This window comes from Notothenia rossii, assembly GCF_949606895.1.
Source record: "Notothenia rossii genome assembly, chromosome: 9".
Classification (NCBI taxonomy): Eukaryota; Metazoa; Chordata; class Actinopteri; order Perciformes; family Nototheniidae; genus Notothenia; species Notothenia rossii.
In genome coordinates, this window is record NC_136907.1 from 30,231,998 (window position 1) to 30,250,968 (window position 18,971).

The 18,971-nt window shown below is 40.4% G+C and overlaps 1 protein-coding gene across 2 annotated transcripts; it reads left to right on the plus strand.

The window, feature by feature from the left end:
* The first annotated feature begins 10,164 nt into the window (after positions 1-10,164).
* On the plus strand, positions 10,165-15,683 carry smfn (small fragment nuclease). 2 transcript variants are annotated; one of them, XM_079650729.1, is made up of 7 exons: positions 10,168-10,461; positions 11,370-11,453; positions 12,354-12,431; positions 12,972-13,083; positions 13,167-13,272; positions 13,476-13,532; positions 15,277-15,683. In XM_079650729.1, exons 1-7 carry the CDS (start codon positions 10,201-10,203, stop codon positions 15,389-15,391), a joined length of 813 nt encoding a protein of 270 aa, XP_079506855.1. In that variant the 5' UTR covers positions 10,168-10,200; the 3' UTR covers positions 15,392-15,683. The 2 variants fall into 2 exon arrangements, with proteins under 2 accessions (XP_079506856.1, XP_079506855.1); XM_079650730.1 differs by lacking the exon at positions 12,354-12,431 and having other exon boundaries at positions 10,165-10,461.
* Positions 15,684-18,971: the final 3,288 nt, after the last annotated feature.

The window sequence follows — 18,971 nt, forward strand, 5'->3', positions numbered from 1 at the left end:
CACATCAAAGAACACAGCTACAACACACTCCTTATTCGCTTGGGCTTTCCTGACTTCAGACTCCAGGCACAGCAGTGGATCTAAAGTACTCCGCCCTCTTCTAAACCCACTCTGCTAAGGAGTCATTAGTTCATTTTTCTCAATGTAGTATGTCAGCCTTTCTGTTATCATTCTTTCCATAACTTTACACAAGTGCGATGTCAGAGCTATTGGTCTATAACTGCCTGGACTGTTTGGATCTTTCCCAGGTTTCCTAATAGGAATAATGACAGACTCTTTCCATATTATTGGCAGCTTCCCTTTCTCCCAGATCTTATTGTACATCTCCAGCAGCTTTCCTAATGCAAAATCACTTAATTTGGTCAACATCATGTAACATACATTACCTTTCCCAGGAGCAGTCATTTTACACTTACTTAGTGCTCTTCTCAACTCTTGAATAGAAAAAGGCACATTTACAACACTCTGCGACGAATGTGTTTCTTCATATACATTAGGATGTTCATCTAACACTTCCTGTCTCCTGATCGTACCTTCTTCTGTCAAATTTTCCGAAGAATGAACTTTGACAACATTTTTAGCTAGAATTTCTGCCTTCTCCAAAGCACCAGTGGCAACTTCCCCTCCATTCACTAACACTGGCAGGTTACTCTGCTGTCTTATTCCCCTCATCTTCTTAATCATTCCCCATACTTTATCTAATGGCGTAGTTCTCCCAATACTTGAACAGAATCCTCTCCAACACTCCCTTTTTGCTCTCTTAACAATGTTCCTTACCTGAGCCTGTGCCTTTTTATATTCTAATAAATTATGTAATGAATGTGTCTTTCATAGCTTTCCAAACAGCCTGATTTTGTTTTGGATTGCATCATTACATTCTTTGTTCCACCACGGTACCATCTTAACACATTTCCTAAGTTTACCAGTTTTATTCCCAATAGTTTGATAAGCACTTTTAATTATATTTGAAGTAAATTGCTCATTTATTTCATCAATACTTTCTGCTATATCAATTTGATCAAATTCATTATCGCACAATTTAGCAAACATCTCCCAATTTGCTTTAGAAAAAGTCCATCTCATGATACCATCTAGCTCAACCACATGATTTATATCAAACTTGATTATAATCGGAAGATGATCACTCCCAATACTGTTATTTGCCAATACTTCCCAACTGCTACCAGAAGCTAATTCACTTGTTACAAGAGTTAGGTCGATCGCAGAATCTGTCCCATCTCTAAAATTGATCCTTGTACCTTGCCCATTATTTAAACAAACTAATTCCTTTGCCTCCATTAAGTCCTTCACCACCTGTCCGTTGTAATCTGTTGATCTCCCTCCCCACATTGTATTATGTGCATTAAAATCACCACACCATATTATTTCATTTCCTTGGCAAAGACTGTCCAATTCCTCTATTTTGAGTTTATTACATGGATTATAAAAATTCAGGACACTAATTTTCCTTTTATTAATCCAAACTTCTACACCCACTATTTCTAAATCATGACTGTTCTTAAATGTTAGCTTACTATAAGATATGACTTCTCTGATAAAGATTGCACATCCCCCTCCCTGGCCATCATTTCTATCTTGTTTTATAGCAGTATATCCCCCAATTATGAAGTCCAAATGAGTCTTCAGCCATGTTTCTTGAATACAAATAACATCCGTTTTTTCTTTTAACACACACACACACACACACACACACACACACATATATATATATATATATCTTGAATTATTTTCCATTTGCAATAAGGCTTCTAGCATTCCATTGCAGAATGAGAAAAACCATTAATCTATTCATTAATCTGTGAATCATCATTATTGGTGGCTAGCATATCATGTATCATTTCAACGGTTATATCCTTTATCCCCAAAAATTCACCTGCTGCTTCCACTATTGTTTTCAGTCTTGACCTCTTTTTTGTTTGTTGCAAAGCTAAATTCACCACTTTTCCAATAAAGGCCACACATTTGTACTTATTAACAATCAATGCATCCTCTCCTATCACACACTTATGTGAACACTTTGTGGAGCTTTCCTTTGCCTGTGGGAGTTTGGGAAAATCTTTTGAAGAGAACATACTTGCTGCTACTTGGGATTTCCTAGCTATGTTTAGTGAAACCTTTTCTGTTGCTTCAGCATATGAGACTTTATTTTGTACTTTGTATCTCTGCACCTCCTTGGCCTTTTTCTGCACTTCACAGCCCTGATATGCAGCACTATGTTCCCCACCACAGTTACAACATTTCACCTTAGCACCTGCAGTACAACTACCATATTCATGTTCCCCCGCACATGTTGGACACCTGGGCTTAGTTGCTTTGCACTTGTCTGCCACATGCCCAAACCTTTGGCACTTAAAGCACCACAGAGGTTTAGGGATGAATTCTCTTACTGGGAAGCTCATGCAACCGATCATTATCTTCTGTTGTATTGTTTCTTCAAACTGAAGAAGAACAGACAAACTATCCACTATCTTACCCTGATACCTAGAAGGAAGACGCTTAACTACAGACACTTTTCCCCCTTTAAATTTCTTTCTTGAGTTCTTCCATGCTGTTTTCAATGGGAACTCCACTGATAACTCCAAGTATTTTCCGATTTGCTCCAGGAACATGGCATTTAATTCGAACTTCATTCAGGGTCTTCATTTTCAGTAACTTTTCCTGTTGTTTTGCATTAATCAACTCAACCAACATCCGTCCTTTGCTCAGAAATCTTGCTTGTTTTATCGATCCAATTTCTTTGTGAATCGCTTTAGTCAAGGCCACTGGATGTAGCTTAGCTGCGGATTGCTCACCAAACTCCACGATCACTTTCCACTCTTCATTCTCAATCCTTTTCTTTACTTTCTTCAATTCATTCTGCGAATCAGATTCACGAAGACTGTCACTTGACATGTCTATCTTCTTTCTTGAAGACTTTTTCCTTACTTCATTCCATCCTCCTTCTCCTTCAGATGCACTTTCCATATCCTCCTCTCCAGGACTCAAAGACGCCATTCCACCAGCTGCTCTCAATCTCGCACTCACGTCCACTCCAATCTCTGTCTACTATCGCAATATCCACCTAGCAGTAGAGCCACCACCGGGGTCACCCTCACTCTAACAAGAAACAGCACTTAAATACACAGACTAACAAGACACAGGTGAGGGGGAGCAATTAGACACAGGTGAGGGGGGAGGAGACAACCCAGGGCCCCAGGTGCACACAATCATCAGCCACAGACCTTCAACATATTATTTGCACCCTGATTACTCTCAACCGCTGTCATCCTTATCCCAGCATCCAGACGACATTTCAGTAAATACGGTTTAATCAGTTAAAAAAATACTACTTCCATAATTAGTATAAATTATGTGCAAATACGCAATGTTAACTGTATTGTGCAATCACGCTAATAAAGTGCCATATCACCCGGCCCAAAGCCGTCAGTCCATAGTGACGAAGTCGTCACACCCATAATAGTGGTTTTCCCTCTATTAAAACTTCTGAGTTCAACCATATTTACGGTGGCCCTGAAGTGCAAGAAACCACAGCATTTCAGAAAACAACACAGCATTTCACAAAACGCCACAGCATTTCACAAAACGCTACAGCATTTCACAAAACACAACAGCAATTCACAAAACACAACAGCATTTCAGAAAAAGCCACAGCATTTCAGAAAACCCAACAGCATTTCAGAAAACACAACAGTATTTCAGAAAACACCACAGCATTTCACATTGGACGGAAAGGGTATTCCTTTAGGGAGAACACTTCTTGTTTGTAATTGGACAGAGCCAGCCAGAGAAGCACTGCTGTGATTGGTTGTTTTTGCTGCCAGTCAAGAAATGACGCTTCGTGATTGGTCAGCACCCGAGAGCGCAATATCTCCCAACACATCAGCCGTAATTAGCACACATTCAGAGCTCACAGCTCCTCATATCTGTTCAGAAACTGGACAAAAGTTAAACATGTACAAACCACAGACTGTCTATGTCAGCGGTTTTCAAAGTGTGAGGCGCGCCTCCCCTGGGGGGCGCCAGAGAGCTTCAGGGGAGGCGCAGCATGAGACACAAAAGAACGAGAAAAAGACGAGTAAAGTGACACTTGCCCACTTGTGGCTGTCTGCGGAGACCGAGTTCCCCCACCTCGCCAAAAAGGCTGTAAAAGTGCTCATTCCCTTCACCTCCACCTACCTGTGTGAGTGCAGGTTTTCCACATTGACTTTGATCAAAAGCAAGTACCGGTAAAGGCTGCAGCCAGAGGATGATCTGCGTTTATTCCTGTGTGCATCAAAGACGCAGACTCATTGTTCCCACTAGAGTAGGGGTGAGTGTAATAAGGAGGCAAAGTTGACGTTCAGTGTGTTGCCGGGAGCATATAAGGATTTATCCACCATGTTGAAAATGTTAAAAAAAAAATGTCTTGAGAACATGGCGTGCGGAAATAAACGGGTCGTGCTGCAGCTAGATGTGCCTGTCCTCTGTAAGAAGGTGTCAGCGACTGACATGCAAGGAAGAATGGCTGTCCACAGTAGGGGTTTCACCAACTAATCGACTAGTCGACTAGTCGACTACCTTTACCACTAGTCGGCGCTGTAGGCCCTAGTCGACTAGTCGTGAAAAAAATGGGAGGTAAACGAGGTGCTGCAAAATGCTACAAAACACGTCCGACATTATTATGTATGGCAGTACTTCAACGAAGATGTAACCAACTCCACAGTGAAGTGTCAGTTGTGTACAGCTGTACTGAAGTACAATACAAATGCATCTGCTATGCGCAACCATCTAAAGATGAAACACCCGCTGCCGACAGCTAGCACTAGCAGTAATGCTAGCACCAGTGAGCAACGGACCGGCGTCAGCACTGAACAGAGGCAAACGAACAGCAAGAAAACATGGGTCAACAGTGATGCGGATGATGAGCTACGGGATTACTGCCAGCGGACACCGCATATCCCCACAATGGATAATCCACTGGAGTGGTGGGCAGAAAACGTGCACCGCTTCCCCCGCTTTCGAGGAGCTACCTGGCTATTCCAGCCACAAGCACCCCGAGTGAGAGGGTTTTTTCCCTGGCAGGCAACACTGTCACCCGAAAGCGGTCAAGCCTCCTTCCCTCACATGTCGATGCGTTGGTGTTCAAACCAAAAATATGGAAAGGTGGACGTTATCGTGGAGGACAGCGAATAAAGTGTTGCGCAATGCGCTGTTGCGCGCTGGATTTACGTGGCATTTATGTAAACAAGAGTTTTTTGCTGTCGATTTTGGTGAGTCCAGTGTTTGTTATTTACTCAGCCATGTAACACACATTAAAATGCAGTGTTTAATGTTACTGTATGAGTTCCAATAGAAAATACAGTTGTAAACCTCTCTTTGTGTGTCTTTATTATGACGTAACGACTAGTCGACTAGTCGACTACTATTTTGAAAAACGTGTCGACTAGTAAATATTGGTAGTTGTGAAACCCCTAGTCCACAGACTGTTCCAACTTTAACAACTGTATTAACTTACAGGGTAGTGAATTGAACATGCAATTGTAATTAGGTGTGTGGTATATTTTCATGCACGGACAGGCATGTTCCACAACACACAAACTAAACAACACTCAATTTTCCGATCTCTACCAGTGTCCTTGCGATCTTGTTATAATAACAAGTGCACGTTACTGATGCAATATGGTTGAGACCATTCGGGCTTATTCTAGAGGGGTGCAAGGAATAGTCCAAGTAGTGGCGGAGTTTTATACAATATGTTTAAAACATAAAAATAAAAAGGTTTAAAAAAGTTATTGTTTAATGTTTTAAGGAGGTGACGCTACTCAGCCAATCAAATCGGTGCAGTCAGCACGATAGATTCAAACACACACACACAAAGACGAGACAAGAGGAGAGAAACAGTCTGAGTAATTTCAAATGGCGGAAGGTAGACAGCGAAAACAGAGCATTTAATTACATTTTCTCTTACTGGACCTCTTTGAAATGCAATTGAATACCCCTGCATTATAGCAACAACAACAATAATAATAATAATAATAATAACAGCAATAATAATTGGGAGGGGGGGCGCGGCTGTTCTTATGTTCTCTGAGGGGAGGCTCACCTACCCACACTTTGAAAACCCCTGGTCTATGTCATGGCGAATACAGTCGCTGCTTTATTTATGTCTGTATGATGTTGTTGTGAGTGTGGACGGAGTATGGGATTAGTTTTGTATCATAAAGATAAAGCAACACTTTCTCAGAATAAAGCAAAACTATGAGTTTAAAAGAAAAAAACACTGAGTCAAGCTAAATAAAATAAATTTCAAAAATAAAACTATACGTTGCAAACTAATCATTTGTGTAATCATGTAAACTATAAGTCTTTTTTTTTTAACATAGGTTTTTATTTGTTTTTGTTTCTTCTTTTTCAATGATCAGATTTAATTGACTTAAATGACTTAAATGACTTAAATGATCATCATTTGGCCCATAGATATTAATGATATTTGCGTGCAAATCATCCACTGTCAACTCTAACATAATCCACCTTCCATCCTCATCAGTTTGTACAGAATGAACTAAGTGTTGAATTTATTTTTAAAACATAATCATAACACCCCTACTATTAGTAGTGCCATGACTGAAATAAATATCTCCACCCCATTCTGATTTCCATTTCAACTCGTTTTCCAAATTAGAATGCGTTTCCTGCACACAAATAATTTTTATATTGTTTTTATCTTTCAACCAAGTAAAAACTTCATTTATTTTAGAGACATTAGCCAAGCCGTTACAGTTATAAGTTGCAATCGTAGTACATGTCATGTATCATTTAAAATGAGTGATATAACTCTGTCAACCCTTTTTAAATACTTGATAAGGACCCAAAACTGTAAACCTAAAAAACATATAACACCTACTCATTTGCCATGGAGTTAATTGGCATTTTTGCGGTCACAACCCCTTTCAATATACTTTCTACATATATATATATATATATATATATATATATATATATATCGAAGAAGAAGAAGATGGGCTTAAACAAAGAGAATAATCCAAAAAATGAAGCAGAAAACAAAAACAAACATTCCATGCCGTAAAGGGTTTCTTGTCTAATAAGGAAAACATAAATAAAACCTCTAACCAGGCTCATACGGTTATCCTTAATTAACATAAGTAGGCATACATGCGACAAAGACTAACCACAGTTCTGAAACATAATAGCCGTTTCAACCGTGATCTGCATACTGTTTTCCCGCACATATGCCATGGTCCTTCTCTGCCTACTGTAACAGTTCAGTAATGCTCCGACTGCTCCGTTGTTTATTATCCACTTCCCATCGCTGTCGCTGCCCGGTGTCCCGTTCCAAGCTCCGGGTATCTTGGTCACGCGGTGGGGGCACACCAACTACCAGACCCCGTTACGAGAGAAGGGCCCTTGCTCATTTAATTTAACTTATTTCCCTTCCTCGACTCCTCAGTCCTCCGGTAGTGACCCCGGAAATGAATTTCAGCGCGCCATGTTGAAGGACATCTCATTTCTCTAAATGCACTTCGAGGACCGAGGATCGAGCGTCGAGGAGGCTCTCTGGAGGAGCTATAACCGAGGATACACTGATGGGTCCTCTACGGTCCGCCACGGCTCCTTCGCGGATGCATTTCCGGGAACAGAGATGTTTCAAAGAGTCGTGACGCACGGCCGGACTGATCTCAGCCAATGACAGCTCTGCATGCATCCCCTGGATATTATTTTATTAACTGCTTTCATCGCGACGCGATGTTTCCAGAGAGAACAGCTGTGAGGTCAGTGTAGAAAGCAGAGCAGTGTGTAAAATATATATCACTCAGTATAACAGGCCTACTCTCTTTATTTGCTTTAGTTTAGAAGATATCTACAAACAAAGAGTCGATATTTTTCTAAAAACATGTAGTGCTTCACATAATAAAATACACTACGGCTGTAGCCTGTTTTAGGAGCTGTAGGTGCGTGTGGTACAGTGTGTAGGTGCGTGTGGTACAGTGTGTAGGTGCGTGTGGTACAGTGTGTAGGTGCGTGTGGTACAGTGTGTAGGTGCGTGTGGTACAGTGTGTGCGTAGATGCAGCGGACAGACAGGTCTCAGTTGGTTTGGTGTCCTCTGCTTACTTTTAATACTTGTAAATAAAACTTTTGGCCCGTAATTTATTTCCCTCATTGTAGCGACCAGAGAGGGGGGGGCGATATATCCAGTCTCTGATAGTGTTACGTTATTATGAGAGTGCTCTGTTTGATTCTGAAATTGTATATATTTATATAAATATATACATATATACAGTGGGGCAAAAAAGTATTTAGTCGGCTATTATGTTTCAGAACTGTGGTTAGTCTTTGTCGCATGTATGCCTACTTTTTTTCATTAAGGATAACCGTATGAGCCTGGTTAGAGGTTTTATTTATGTTTTCCTTATTAGACAAGAAACCCTTTACGGCATGGAATGTTTGTTTTTGTTTTCTGCTTCATTTTTTGGATTATTCTCTTTGTTTAAGCCCATCTTCTTCTTCTTCTATCTATATATATATATGTAGATAGTCCATTGAAAGGGGTTGTGACCGAAAAAATGCCAATTAACTCCATGGCAAATGAGTAGGTGTTATATGTTTTTTAGGTTTACAGTTTTGGGTCCTTATCAAGTATTTAAAAAGGGTTGACAGAGTTATATCACTCATTTTAAATGATACATGACATGTACTACGATTGCAACTTATAACTGTAACGGCTTGGCTAATGTCTCTAAAAGAAATGAAGTTTTTACTTGGTTGAAAGATAAAAACAATATTACAATTATTTGTGTGCAGGAAACGCATTCTAATTTGGAAAACGAGTTGAAATGGAAATCAGAATGGGGTGGAGATATTTATTTCAGTCATGGCACTTCTAATAGTAGGGGTGTTATGATTATGTTTAAAAAATAACTTCAACACTTAGTTCATTCTGTACAAACTGATGAGGATGGAAGGTGGATTATGTTAGAGTTGACAGTGGATGACTTGCACGCAAATACCATTAATATCTATGGGCAAAATGATGATAATTTAAGTCATTTTTTCTCATTTTGTCTCTCATACTTAAGGTAGGAAAATTACAGGCCTCTCTCATCTTTTTAAGTGGGAGAACTTGCACAGTTGGTGGCTGACTAAATACTTTTTTGCCCGTGTGTGTGTGTGTGTGTGTGTGTGTGTGTGTGTGTGTGTGTGTGTGTGTGTGTGTGTGTGTGTGTGTGTGTGTGTGTGTGTGTGTGTGTGTGTGTGTGTGTGTGTGTGTGTGTGTGCGTTGCCCTGTCTCCTGCAGGACGCTCACATCTCCCCACCCATACAAAAACATGAAGCAGGTTTTAAAGGGAACTCACATCCAGCTGGACCTCCTCCAGCATGGCCTGTGGGGGGATGTAGAATCAGAAACGGGTTTATTGCCAGGTAGGTTCACACGTACAAGGATTGCTCTTCTTCCAATTGACCGCAAAACCCAACTTGGTTAGGTGTAGGATCAATTGGGCTGTTTGAAACATTGCCCATTCCCTGGACCTGGCCATGATATCACTGAAACATAAAACAATAAAACATTAACTCTGATACTACTAAAAATAAATATTTGTATTCAAAGTTAAGCCACTAGAACACTTGTTTTTTTTATTAATAAAATAATTATTTTCATGTTGATTGACAGAAAACATCTTGAAGTTAGGGTTGTTGTTGTCATTTGGCTTGTATCTAATTTGTCCTGCCTAGAGCACAACATAAGTAAAAATGTGTGTATGTATGAAAATCCTTTAATATATGGACATATAAATGACTGCCAACCAAGGTAAGAAGGAAAAGGATATTCTAACAAATAAATACATGATTTAAATTTGGATTTATGTATCTTTGATTGGCTCTCTAAATATAAAAGAATGTTAAGAACAGTAAGTTCACATTTGGCTTAGATTGGAAAATAAAACATTTTTAAAGAAAGCAAAATGTATTATGAAGATGCTGATTTACATCGTGGATCTACATTGGTCACGGTCAGCCATTTATAAGATGCAACCGATGAAACTAGTAACATCTCACCTTTTGAGAAACAACCGTTTGCAACTCATGGATGTAGATGGAACTCTCGCGATAGTTACGCCCTCTGTGTCCCCTGATGGGATGTAGTTGTTTTTACGACAGATCAGATCGGAAGCCGGCCTAGGATGCTAGTGCTCTCGCGGACCTCGGCATGGGCTCCAGTAATTCTAGAGTTTGTTTGCCAGAAGAGAACTCCCGTCCTGCGGCAGATAACGGCAGGCTGTCACTCACACTGCAGCCTTGTTCTGCAGAGAAACGCACCGGTTAGCCGGGGAATAAACACATTCACCTCCAGATTCGTTTCAAGTTTGGACGTCCAGTTATCCAGAAAAATCAGCATGTCGCCCAACGCGATGTCGCAGAGAATGGTGTGGGTGGACCTGGAGGTAAGTCACCGGCTAACAACGGCTACACCTGAGGCTACTGGCTGTAGCTTCTCTGACATGTGCTAATAGTATGATACACCAAGCTAACCGGTAACGCTAGCCGAAAGGATGTTGAGTATAACGTTTTCTATGTGTACAAGTTAAATAATGTGTTGGTTAAGTACATGAGGACTTTTTAACGTTAGAAAATCATTGAACACCCCGAAATTAAGAGCTATCGAGATGGGTAGGCTATAGACTTTACGTTATGAAATGGCAACTTCACGTTCAGCCAAGAGATTGTTTGCTATTTATCCATTTAGTTTGAAGCAACATTACGGCTAGTACAAAATAATAGCCAGTAAAACAGATGCTGCACCAGGTTAACCTTTTAAAATGTTTAACATATGCTTGTAAACTTACACATGTGTACATGAAGGCTCAAGTTTATACGAAAAATGATGACAGCCCAGAATAACTGATCAACGAATGGATGATTGAGCAGATAAAGACAGCAAGTCTAGATGGCTTTACATGATGTAGATCTCAGACATCATTTGTGTTAACCAGACCCTACAATTCTCTTAAAAATGTCCAATCATAATGATTGCTATTAACATTACTGACATGTGACTCTAGGCTCAGAGTTTAAGTTGTTTCGGTAGGAACTTCAGTAACATGGAATATAGTTACTCTATACATTTTTAGTTGTTAGTTGTTTTCATATCATCCTCCCAAAAACGTCTAATTGGCAGTGTTGATAATAGAAAATGATAGGTGCAGGCACACTATCATTAAATACTATTTAGCCATGTTGTGAACACATCCATGCTATGATGGCAGGAAGTAATTGCTGTAAGGAATTAAGTGATGCTGTTTTGAGTGCCAGACACATGTCACATCTTGCTGTCTTCTGTCATTTTTTTTAGATGACAGGTCTGGACATTGAGAAGGACCAGATCATTGAGATGGCGTGCCTGATCACAGACTCTGAGCTGAATATTCTGGCTGTGGTAACAAAAAACTATTTTAAAATAAAGAAAATGTTGATTGCTGCTTCTATTCTGTATATGTTCATAACTCAAAGGTCCCATGTCATGGCCATTTCTACTGATCATAATTCCATTGTTGAGGTCTACTAGAATAGATTTAAATTGTTCAATGTTTCAAAATCACATTGGTTTCTCATACAGCATCTCTGTATAGCATGTGTATTCACTCTCTGCCCTACACGCCTTGTTGAAGCTCCTGCCCCGCCCCCCCTCCCTATGAGCCCACTGTGCTCTGATGTGTGATTATGTGTTACAATGGCGTTTGTTAGCAACCAGAAAATGACACCAGCAATGACAAACAGATGAGAATGCTGCGTGGGGTCTGGGGGCCGTGTTGGCGTGGCTCACTGCTTTGAGACTCGAGGAGCGGACAGTGTGAGCTGGGTGTCGTTTCCTGGTTGCTGCGTGGGGTCTGCAAGACTCAGCCTGGGCACACACACGTGAGTGTGTGGCGAACTGTGAGTGGAGATCCACGCAGCTGCGGCTGAGAAAATATCTATGCAAGTCAATGGAACTCCCTGATAGTTGAAAATTGACGCTAAAGGTCTCCCCACTGCGTTTGATAGTGACGCCAAGGGATCCACGGATTGGTCCATTTGGACCAATTGGTCCATTGGGTTGTCGTTACGTCACTTGGTTCCCGGAAGAACAAATTGAAAAAGAGAAATGTCCCACGAGGCGTTCTGGGGCAGCATAGACATCTTTTCTGTGTTAGAGTTTTACTCGCTTCAGGGTACTTTGAGGGTTTGTGACTCTGCAGACCGTTTACATGCAGAACAAGCTACATCACACACAAGGGGACGGGTAATAACCAGAAAAGCATGACATGGGCCCTTTAACACATGTATTCTCGGTCGGCAGGGGCCCAACTTGATCATTAACCAGCCAAAGGAGCTGCTGGACGGCATGTCGGAGTGGTGTGTAGAGCACCATGGAGAGGTGAGCTGTCTCTGCTGTAGGGGGTGGGAGAAAGACGGATACAAAGAACATATTTCTCTTTGGGTTTAAATTGAAGACATGGCTTAAAAAGTAGAGAGTTGGTACAAAACCAATTTTATATCACAGTCCAAACGGGTTTATCTCTGTCTTCCGCCCTAGCTTACTCATTTTGAGTCATAGAATGCATGGAGCTGAATAGTATGAAAACCTTCTGTAAATCTGCAATTCAGCATTAATATATGGATTCATACTTATACACCACTGAATGTGTTTTAATATATAAAATACACACTGTATGTATGTTGTTAAATTGTACAAATTGCATATTTTTACTTAAACTTCTTATGTTGTTTCCCTTTTATTTATTTTTCTTGATTGCACGTTTCACTTTTTAAATGTAACTTATAAGCAAATGTAAAGAAACCCAGTTTTCCCCAGGGATAAATCAAGTGTTATGATTCTGAATCTACCTCGCATTGCAATGAGCTGAACCAGCTGACTGACTGAAGATTGTTTACAGCCAGTGTGCTTGTGTCTCAGTCAGGACTGACCCAGGCGGTGCAGGACAGTAAAATCACTTTGGAACAGGCAGAGTATGAGTTCCTGTCCTTTGTCCGACAGCACACCCCCCCTGGACAGTGTCCCCTGGCTGGTGAGTGACGTTCAGCATCAGCTGTAGTGTGATCTAATGCAACTGATGTAGTTCAGTTATGTCCTATGCTTCTCCTCCTGCAGGGAACTCTGTGCACGCAGACAAGAGGTTCCTGGACAAGTTCATGCCTCAGTTCATGTTCCACCTGCACTACAGGATCATTGACGTCAGCACCATTAAGGAGCTTTGCAGGAAAGTGTTGGTGTGGACTTTTGCACAAGGATTTGAATATTTTCCACATTTGTCTCTCACAAGTCCTCTGTCCTTTGTTTCTCGTCATTAAGACTTGTCATTTATTAGCCCCACTAATGATCTTATCTGCATTCATCAGTTGGCTAGTCATTGCAACGGTATTATTATTTTAATATGGGTTTGTTCTTTGTAAATACTTTCAGACGGTGGTATCCAAAGGAATATAAAATAGTGCCTCACAAGAAAGCAGCCCACAGGTAAACAAAAACGCATCAACATAAACATGGAAGGAGGAATGTGTTTTTCTTTACTGAGGTCAGGCTTTTGTATATTTGGCATTTGTTTCCACTATTTACTAAAGTAACATTGTAAAGAAGCCATGGTGAACAAAGATTTTTATAAAGCCAGACGATGCGTACCAAGCAGTCAGGCACCTTCACAAGTATGGAAGTGCTGAGGAGTGTGTTGCTTCAATCAACTAGATCTACTTTTAGCATGAATTGACATTTGCAAAGAAACTGTACATTTTCTTTTTCAAGGTGATGAGTGCATTTGTTTCACAACCAACAAAACTGATAGGAAAAGCATCTTAAATAAGATCAAAGTTGAAATTATAAAATGATCCAGGAATGTGGTTCCCCAAATAACCAAAGGTTTATCCAAACCACAATGTGGACTAGAGCAATATTGAAATCGCAGTAAGCACAACATTTGTTTTACATGAAAATACAATTCTGAATTTGGTGCACCAGAGAAGTCCCAGCCAAGCGGTACTTTCCACTAGGCCTGTCACGATAAATAATTTTGTTGGACGATAAATGTTCCTGGAAATTATTGCGATAAACGATAATATTGTCGGCACCATTGTAAGACCATTTTAGACCACTGACATAATGATAATATATCATAATAATTATAGTACATCCTTTGAAACAGAACTTTTTATTGAACATTCAACATTGCAAATGAAATAATAATAATATTAAAATATATAAATGATATATAATAAATAAAAAGAAAATCACACACAACCAAAACAATAAATTAAATAGACTCAGTCTGGAAAACAGAGCTCTCAATCCATCTATCTATCCATCTCTCTATATATATATATATATAGATATATATATATAAATAAATCAATATGAGCACACATTGTCTCACAAGCAAAAAAAATCTCCTTAAAACAACAGTCATGTGTACAGTCCACTGTCCATACAAAGACCCAGATGCCAGCCGTGTTTGCTCCCAACTGGGAAAACGGAATGTAGTGGTTGTGTTTTAGGTGTAGTTTAAAATGCATGGTATTGCCTGCTTTTGTCGCTACCTTTTTTAAACCAATGCGACACACCGCCCGGCTCATTCAAGTTGGCCTCGTTGATTTGGTTTGAATCCAAAATACTGCCACACCGGAGAATCGAGATGTGTAGGTTTTGTAACCAATTCCATTTCACCCCGCGAGTAAGTCACAGGTTGTGTCCCGCTTGTCGCTATATTATTAATTTGGCTGCTACGCTGCTGTACGTGCACACAGAGTGTCCTGGCTGTGTGTCAGCCCCGCCCCTCACAGCGCGCATGGCCGGCAGCCACAGCTCGTCTGGCAGCCACAGCGCTCCTAGCTAAAATGCTGGTCACATCCTTATGTAAACAAACACGCATGTAGACGGCAATTTATCGAGCTCAGAAAAGTTATCGAGTCCATTTTTATTTATCGTACGATAAGTCAATTTATCGATTATCGCGACAGGCCTACTTTCCACACCTATTAAATAAGCCTTGCTTGGTACATTCGCTACAAAAATCACCATGGTCGTTTTGATATGTTTTCAATCATAATGTGAATCTCATTCCCTCTCTGTTCAAATCATATCGCAATATCAGTCAGAATACTATGATGATATTTTTTAAATCCCGCAGCCCTATCCTGTAAGCTTGATTTAAGGGTCATTGTCTATATGCATAATTCAAGGAATACAGTTAAGCTGTGGTTTCCTTCCTCAGAGCCTTGGATGACATCCAGGAGAGCATCAAAGAGCTGAAGTTCTACAGAGCCAACGTGTTCAAGCCCTCAGCAGAGGAGAAGTGCAAAATATCTGAAAACGGAGGTAGCACATGAGAAGCTATGGAGCCTCACGTGTTGTGTTTCTTTCAAAAAGAGAAGTTTAGCTTCTGTTTATATTTAGTGGCCAAATATTCCTTTGTTTCCTGATTGTTCCAAAGCTAAATATAAAGGTTTCATCAAAGGGAGCATGATTCTGCTTGTTTATTCACCAGAAACCTATTTTTCCAAGTTTAAAAATAAACTTTTTAATTTAAGGTTGCCATTTTTTTGTTTTACTTTAGTTTGGGATTGACTTTGATTTTCCCTCGCTTTTAAAAGTGAAACCAAATAAACTAATAACACACTACATTCTACCTGTGTCAATCTCATCTATCAACAATAAACACAAGCACATCTGGTACATTCATGCAGGAAGTGACTGAATTACATAACTACATACATATTCCTTTGTGTTCTAAATGTTATTTTTGGAACAGGTGTTGATGGGCACTTTTATCCCCCAAAGCAATCGGTTCACTGCTGCAAGACTAGTAGAACATCAACAAACCCAAAATGCTTGGAAACTGTTTTTGTCCTGCTGATATTAAGCCTGCAAATGCTTTTCTCTTCCTGTTATCAGAATACAGCACAATACATGACATATTTAGGAACAACACTAGATGGCAGTGTGCACTTTGGTAAGATCAAAAAGACAGCACAATGAAAACAGAAAATGCCTGGAGGAAAAAGATGAGCTGAGATTTAAATGAATTCATATTGTTTCATAATGCAGAAGTATGACTCAGTATTTACGAGAAACAGCAAAGCATCAAAGTATTTTGTTAGTGTCAAATTCAAGAGCTAGGTTCACTGCATACACAGGTAAACAATAAACGACTAAGTTTACTTTGTACACATACATTTTCACAGATAAATAAACAATAAGTATAATCATGGGTGATATTTCACTTTTTTCACAGTTTGTAAACACCACACCAGAGGCCTGTACGACGAAGCTGGTTCAACCTAACCTGGATATGTTTGAGTTAGCCGGTTGGCCTAATCCAAAACATACGCGCTCTCGCTAAACTACTACGACGCGGGTTATCAAGTGTATCGCTCAAGCCAGCCGTGTCCTATCTAGTTAGGTGCGCGTTCACATGAAAGGGGTGGTATTTGGAGCATTCGACCAATCACAAACATGGAGAAGCGTACTGACAGCGCAGCGTCATACTTCCTGAACGAAAAGTTAAATATAATATTAGACCTATGAAGAAGTTAAACTTTAAACATCCATGACTTAAACACTTTGTCCAGGATAAAAGCCACATACATTGGGGCAAAAAAGTATTTAGTCAGCCACCAATTGTGCAAGTTCTCCCACTTAAAAAGATGAGAGAGGCCTGTAATTTTCATCCTAGGTATACCTCAACTATGAGAGACAAAATGAGAAAAGAAAATCCAGAAAATCACATTGTCTGATTTGTAAAGAATTTATTTGCAAATGATGGTGGAAAATAAGTATTTGGTCAATAACAAAAGTTCATCTCAATACTTTGTTATATACCCTTTGTTGGCAATGACAGAGGTCAAACGTTTTCTGTAAGTCTTCACAAGGTTTTCACACACTGTTGCTGGTATTTTAGCCCATTCCTCCATGCAGATCTCCTCTAGAGCAGTGATGTTTTGGGGCTGTCGCTGGGCAACACAGACGTTCAACTCCCTCCAAAGATTTTCTATGGGGTTGAAATCTGGAGACTAGCTAGGCCACTCCAGGACCTTGAAATGCTTCTTACGAAGCCACTTCTTCGTTGCCCGGGCGGTGTGTTTGGGATCATTGTCATGCTGAAAGACCCAGCCACGTTTCATCTTCAATGCCCTTGCTGATGGAAGGAGGTTGTCACTCAAAATCTCATGATACATGGCCCCATTCATTCTTTCCTTTACATGGATCAGTCGTCCTGGTCCCTTTGCAGAAAAACAGCCCCAAAGCATGATGTTTCCATCCCCATGTTTCACAGTAGGTATGGTGTTCTTTGGATGCAACTCAGCATTCTTTCTCCTCCAAACACGCCTAGTTGAGTTTTTACCAAAAAGTTCTATTTTGGTTTCATCTAACCATATGACATTCTCCCAATCCTCTTCTGGATCATCTAAATGCTCTCTAGCAAACTTCAGACGGGCCTGGACATGTACTGGCTTAAGCAGGGAGACACGTCTGGCACTGCAGGATTTGAGTCCCTGGCGGCGTAGTGTGTTACTGATGGTAGCCTTTGTTACTTTGGTCCCAGCTCTCTGCAGGTCATTGACTAGGTCCCCCCGTGTGGTTCTGGGATTTTTGCTCACCATTCTTGTGATCATTTTGACCCCACGGGGTGAGATCTTGCGTGGAGCCCCAGATCGAGGGAGATTATAAGTGGTCTTGTATGTCTTCCATTTTATTATAATTGCTCCCACAGTTGATTTCTTCACACCAAGCTGCTTACCTATTGCAGATTCAGTCTTCCCAGCCTGGTGCAGGTCTACAAGGTTGTTTCTGGTGTCCTTTGACAGCTCTTTGGTCTTGGCCATAGTGGAGTTTGAGGTTGTGGACAGGTGTCTTTTATACTGATAACGAGTTCAAACAGGTGCCATTAATACAGTTAACAAGTGGAGGACAAAAGAGGTTCTTAAAGGAGAAGTTACAGGTCTGTGAGAGCCAGAAATCTTGTTTGTTTGTAGGTGACTAAATACTTATTTTACAGAGGAATTTACCAATTAATTCATTAAAAATCCTACAATGTGATTTCCTGGATTCTTTCCCCCCATTCTGTCTCTCAAAGTTGAAGTGTACCTAGGATGAAAATTACAGGCCTCTCATCTTTTTAAGTGGGAGAACTTGCACAATTGGTGGCTGACTAAATACTTTTTTGCCCCACTGTATATGCTGCACCTGCAAGGTGAATACAGCTGGTAAAAGAAAAAGTGTTTGAATGCGTACATTAACAGGTTTATGATATCACTGCCCCGTCTAAGACACGATCTGACTTTAATTACGTTTGACTCGAGTGTTTCGTCAACTTAATATGTTGCTTAAAATAATACTTCTGCATACAGTATGTGACACTGTGAGTGTTGCACGGCCAGATACGGCTCGGCTGACTCAGATAAGGAAATATATGATACATTATGATGCATGTGATATGATGTGATATGAATGATAATGGGACACATCGATGTCTGCACTCACAGTGCCGCGGGCTGCAGGCTACGTAATGTTACTTCGATCTGGTTACTTATGTTGTGGCAGATATTTAATTAAGCTTTCTTATCATAATAGTATAATAATAGTTATAATAGTCCGATTGCTCTGAAGATGGGAGGTGATATTCTATTCATTTTCACGTCCACACAGTCAGTGATTTTGGCTGGCCGTCTTTCCTGCAACGGCAGTTTAAACTATTTCCTCCGCACACTGAGCTCTGATTGGTCAGCAGGCGTGGTGCTTTCGCTGAGTTGATCTCTTATCTTGGAGCATATCCTGCTTCGGAGCACAGACTAGGTTCCAGGATAAGTCACCATGGAGATCTAGCCCGTCAAAAAGTAAACCAGCTTCGTAGTAACGGAAATCCCAGAAGTTATCTTGCTAAACGAAAATCAGGATTTTCGCTTAGCC